Source organism: Diadema setosum, chromosome 12, assembly GCF_964275005.1.
Source record: "Diadema setosum chromosome 12, eeDiaSeto1, whole genome shotgun sequence".
Taxonomy (NCBI): domain Eukaryota; kingdom Metazoa; phylum Echinodermata; class Echinoidea; order Diadematoida; family Diadematidae; genus Diadema; species Diadema setosum.
In genome coordinates this window covers 37,532,594-37,538,673 of record NC_092696.1, presented here as the reverse complement: position 1 = coordinate 37,538,673, position 6,080 = coordinate 37,532,594, and the positions used below count along the sequence as shown (strand labels likewise).

General features: G+C 37.2%; 1 protein-coding gene across 1 annotated transcript in view; it reads left to right on the top strand.

Moving 5' to 3' along the window:
* Positions 1 to 5,066: 5,066 nt before the first annotated feature.
* Positions 5,067 to 6,080, top strand: part of LOC140235927 (cubilin-like) — a 48,283-nt gene continuing 47,269 nt past the window's right edge. The window contains exon 1 of the mRNA XM_072315919.1: positions 5,067 to 5,213. Within this exon, the coding sequence (XP_072172020.1) occupies positions 5,067 to 5,213 (147 nt within the window). The remainder of the gene's footprint in view (positions 5,214 to 6,080) is intronic.

The window sequence follows — 6,080 nt, the reverse complement described above, 5'->3', positions numbered from 1 at the left end:
GCAAGAATGCTTGAAAAGTTTTATCGCAAAACGAATAAATCGTTATAATCAAGTAAATTCATCATCAGATACAGCAAAATAAAACGTGTTTCGAAATTACCTCACTTGTAACAAAACAGGAAATATTCTTGAAGTTACGATTAAAAAACAAAACAAAATAAAACAAAACATTTTCCTATCATTTTCTTGAGGGTTTTTCAGCAGCTTTAACTGCAAATATCTCACTACCCGACACTGGGGGGGAAAAAAAAAAACCCCTAGTTAACTCGTTTTGCGACCAAACTCTTCACTTGTATTGTCACAGTACATTAACTGTAATAAAGATTCGAAACTTCTCCAACATAGGATATCTCCGGCAACAAATAGAAAAAAAAAAAATCCGATTTTATTTTTTTGGCACCTTTTCAAACAGAGAAGCGGTCTGTTTGTGCAATGGAATTCCAGTTTTTGAACAAAATAATATTGAAGGAACAATTGTGCGATAAGGCTCATGTCCGAAGATTCATAGGGCCAAAACATTCATTACATGTAATTCTTATAAGTCGACGTTCATCCGTCTTCACTTCCATCCGTTGTCATTATTTTACGTCTTAATCAGTAGACGGGCGCAAGAGCTAAGCAATGATTATAGTATTGTACAGTCTGATGATAGAACAAAAATTAAAAACATAAGCAATATCTTATGGAGTATAAAATATAGAAGGCTTCTTCTTTTTTTTTTTTTGTACTCATATTCTGTCTTCGAGACAGGCAATTTCGCGTAATATACTTGACAGTGGTTTATGTAGCGCATAACACAAAGTGTTTATGTCCCTATGCGCTAAAAAGTGAAATATGATTATACAAAAACATACAATAGTTCCAATTACAGTGATGGTTACAGGTACCGAGCTTCATGTTGCTTACACCGTAAACAAAATGCGTTTTCAAAGGAGACTTAAATCTATTTTATATCAGTGATTTGTCTTAATTTCTGAGGTAAATTATTCCATAAAGTAGGGGCATTAAAAGCAAATGTTCGTTCTCCGTAAAATTTGGTTCTTCTGTTCGGAATAACAAATAAATCTTTGCTTTTGAAATAAGGTTCCTTTCTGGTGTGTAGATTTGAAGTAGCTCCCTTAAATAATATGGAGCAAACATATAGAAACATTCAAATGCTAATAAGAATATTTTAAACTGAATCCGATTTTTGACTAGAAGCCAGTGTAACATTAAAACTGGTAAAATTTGTTCATGTTTCCTGATTTTGGATACTACTCGTGCAGCAGAGTTTTGGGTTGATTGTAATATCTGTATCTGTTTGACCGCCAGTCCATAAAGCAATCCATTACAAAAATCAAGGTGGCACATGACAAAAGCATGAACTAATATATCTATTATTGTTCTGCGGTGTGTTTGTCAATAAACTCTTAAATTTTCCCAATTTTGTAGCCTAAAGTGCGAATGAAGCAGAGCGACATTTTTGCGACACAAAATTTTCCATGAGCAATTTATCATCCAAAATTACACCTACATGACTGCACGTAGTGTCAGATATATGGATTAGTCGATGAAAAGAAAGCCTTACGGGTATAAATTCGTCTGTATACCCAGAAGTGGAATATCGCCTGTAGGTCGATGCGTTTTTCACAGCCGCTAGCCCCGCGGAGAAATATGCCTAATAAAATGTTCACATTTAAATCCTGAATTACGTAGCTTCTGTGTTTAAAAAGATATTCGCCTTCAACTTGTGTTGCTTTGCCGGTAAAATGTAAGCATGGTAAAAGACAATTTTATTTTGGTTTCATTATGCAGTTCATTCTAGCACACTGTATCTTCTTGTTGTTTCGAGGCAGGGTAAAGTTCATATTATGATTTTGTACTATGTTTATTTTGACCAAGGTGTTATGGTCTTTATACTAAGGGCCTTATATTTCCTGGATAATAATTCAAACATAGACGAAGATGATGGCGATGGTATATAAGGAAAGTTGAATACAAACTTCTGATGACCGTACCGACGACAGATTAATGACGATATGGTGTGTATCATGCTGTAACAACAAAGAGTTAGATGACTATATAAAACAAAGTGTCCCCAACAGAAGACACAGATTATTAGACAACCCCACCCACACACACGCACACACACACACACACACTGCACACGGCGACACACAACGACACTGTTCCGTATTATCACAGTGTTTGTCTGTTTGTAAGAAACTATGTTACAGGGCCGGCGGGACGTTTTCAAAAGTGTGGGGGCCCAGTTCCGGGTTTCATGAGCTGACAAGCAAAAAACAAAACAAAACAAAACAAAACAAAACAAAAAACAAAAAAGGTCTTCAGTGGAAAAACATAACCTTACCGCGCTCAAGATCTCTATCTATTTCTTTAGTGCCACTGACGTACTTCCGGGTTAAAAAAACAGTGTGGGGGCCCAAAGTACTGACACCTTATGTATTCCTTTGTATTATATGGTGCACAAAAAGTGTGGGGCCCGAGCCCCCACGGCCCCCACGGTTCCGCCGGCCATGTGATACGTGTGAGCTTTGTAATAATCTACTGAGTATAAAAAGTAGGCTTATAATTCTGCGTGCAATGGAGTATTATGATATTGAATGTAATAATGACTGTAAAACTTCTGCGGTGAGTAATGATAAGAGGGCCCAGATGGAAATGAATTTGGTGGAGATGATGATGAGAATCAAAATGGATGCTGGAAGAGAAGGTAACCATGGAGCGGATGACGTATGAATAATGATAACGGTGATGAAGATATACGATTAATTATAGATGATGCTAGTGGTGTCTATGATGACAATGATGAAATAATCACAAAATCGGTAATGAAAACATTGAACATAATGATGAACACCAGGAATTCAGTAAAAAAAAGGGGGGAAGCAAACTATATTTCTGGTGCTACTTCCGAGTTTCATCTCATTTTTTTTCTCTTTATTTCTCCTGTTTTAACAACAAAATTTAATAAAGAGGGGGCACGCGCCCGGTGCGCCCCTCTCTGGATCCGCCACTGAACATGAAAGCATTGTCGGCGATTTTTTGATGATGAGTAACTTTGACGAGAAGAGTGATCCGTTGCTATGGGAACAGAACAAAATATCAGAAGGGGTTGGCGTTGCCCTCTTGTAATGCTAATGGTAAAGTCCTTGAAAAGGAAGAATGCATGCCGTCCTATCCTGTGCGAGCGGAGAACTGAATGCATGTGTATTACGTAATTTCTATAATACCGATGAAAAGATATTTATGCAAACTGCAATATGTCATTTCACATTCTTTGCTTTCCCGGACCGTACCAAGTTACCTAATTCAGAGGGATTAATTTGGTTAATCAAAAGAAGAAAAAATATCAAAATCCGCAAATCTCTCTGAATTTGGAGAAAACATCAAATTTCATGACTTATAAATCTATCAGTTATAAAACCTCAAACAACGCCTTATTCTAAGTTCACCAAAGGTAAACATTAAATGCATTAACTTCCTCCTAAGATCTAAAGTTACCATTGAGATTTGGACGATTCCAGAAAATGGTATTGATGAATGATACATGAACGCCTCTGCCACCGGGTGAGACTGGCCAAGGCATCTCGAGAACATTCAAGCACTTTGAACATTGCTGAACTTGTGCCTTGCCATTACAACTTGGAGAAATCCTAGATGCTGTACAAATAACCCGAACTGCAATATGTGGGACCATTGTAGCCACACCCTCCTCTGTAGGAAAGTGTTGTTTGCTGTGGTGATTTTATCGGTAAGTGAAAACAAAGTTATGTAAGTTTCTTAGGAATGAAAGAAATGCAATTTTTGTTAAATACATTTTCTTTGTATTATTTGACCTTCATGACTGATAGGTAATCAGTACCGAAATCTGATGCTACCATCAGATTAAGATTAATTTAAGTTTGCTGTATTAACTTCATTGGCATAATGACATTCGAAGTATATAATAACGGGATAGGATGGTAACAGTAAATTATACGATGTTGATTTGGGATTAGTGTCTATAGCGTTGTGTAGCCTATATAGAACAAGTAGGCTTTTAGTTCAAGAATTTTCTGAGACCAAAATCAAAGAGTCAGTAATCAGTATTGCAATGCCATGTTTAATCATAGTAATTTACTTCATCGAGAACAACACTAGATTTGATTATAAAACTGAGGCCTATTTGTTCTCTCAATTCGGTAGGTGGCCTCGTAAATTCCTTTGAAATAATGATTTACTTATTTTTGGTAAAATGCACATTGCAACTTAAATCTATACCGTATCTCAAGATTTAATATTGATGGTTGGTAGGCCCTACTACTACTAGATCTAGATCTAGACTAAATTTATTTGACTTAACTGGAATATATTGATGTCCCTTTCGTGAAACAGAAAATAAAATTGTAAATAAAATTCTAATACTTTTTATTTAAAAAAAAATAAGATCTAGATTTAGTTTACAACCATAAGTGCGTGTTCTATGCATTTTCCTTTCTTTTTTTAAAGGCCTTTTATACCATGCGCCTCGAAACTTCATTGGTTAAATAGATAAAAAGCATGCATATATCAGTGAAGTTTAAGGTTGTAAGTTGATAGGTCTTTTTGATTGCAATCGGGAGAAGAGTGAATTTAAACGTATGAAAGTGAAACTTCTTATTATGTTTAAATGTGTTACGATTTCTCGGTTATCCGGGAGAAGTGATTAAAACTTCACATTCATTGGCAGAAGTGCGAAGTACAGGGATTGCCAGCTTTGTTTTTGTTTTTGTTTTTTCACTTCACAACAGAAGTGAAGATAAGACTCGACTATAAATGGTTTGCTCGAGTAAATTATGATTGGAGAAGAATTATCGGCAAGAGTTCCTTTTGAGACAGCCACCCAAAAGTGAGTGCGTGCATCCGTGCGTGTCGCAAGCAAGGTTAGGCTAGGTAGAGTTGTATAGATCTGCACTTATTTAGTATTACGTGTAGTGTGATTTGGGTGGCTGTCTCAAAAGGAAGTCTTTCCGAATTATCTAACTCTCCCAAAGTGATGCAGCAAACTCCACTAGGCCTATACGTCGCGTAGCTCAAACGACATCATGCTGGCAGTCGGCACCACTGTCTGCCATTCTCCAACGAACGATGGCGGATGGCGTCGGGATCCCGACTTCGTGTCCGCTCTGACGCCATTTTGTTCACCGTCGACTGTCTTTGTTACCGTTTACGTGATATCCCCAATCTTTCCTGTAATCAGTCTATGTAAGAATTTCCAGGCACTTCTTGATACATATTTCAGCTTTCTTCTTTTGTCCTTTCTTGTATGCTAACATTCTTACTGAAAATATTTTTCCAAGCAGTTTTCTTCTATTCCTATATACTTGACGAAATGCCTCGGAAAGACATGACGTCATCTTGAAAACATAGTCACGACCGTCAACCCTCTTGGGCAGCGGCTCGGCTTTGACTAGATGAAAACAACCACACTATAAATTCCTTATAGCAGTCATTGCATGTCATTGGCAAAATGAAGTTAATTTCATCCACCTGTACTATCAATGAGTATTCATGAAGGAAACAAAATATGGCCTATCGTTGTATATGACGTGATAACGGCAGTGCTGCCTTCCGTCTGAAAGACAGTATGACTAATTAATGAATTGCCATGAAATCTGTTTGTGTGCGCACGCGCGCATGTGTGTGTTTGTGTCTATGTGTGCAATATTGTGCATCCAGCCTAATAACCAAGAGCCTTGTCGTATGGGACTATTATTCGTCGTACTGTCAATTATCGGTCAATTCTTCCTAAATCTTGTCCAAAGTTGATATTGACATGCCAGAGAAAGACTATTATACTGTGTGATATTATAGTATACGTAAGTGCGAGATACTGAGTAGTATTTATTATTTTTTTTTTTTGAGGGGTGGGGGGGGGGGGGCGTCATATCATAGGCGGATCAGCTACTTAGTACTAGGCCTATAGTGGTTTGGTTTGAGTTAAAAAAAAAAAAATCCCAAACCCTTTCTCGACCTCCCTGAATCCCCTCCATCTCTCCTTTTCTTTCTCACAAATGAACCTGTTTTGTTCTTGTTGATGTTGTTGTCCAGTTTCAGGT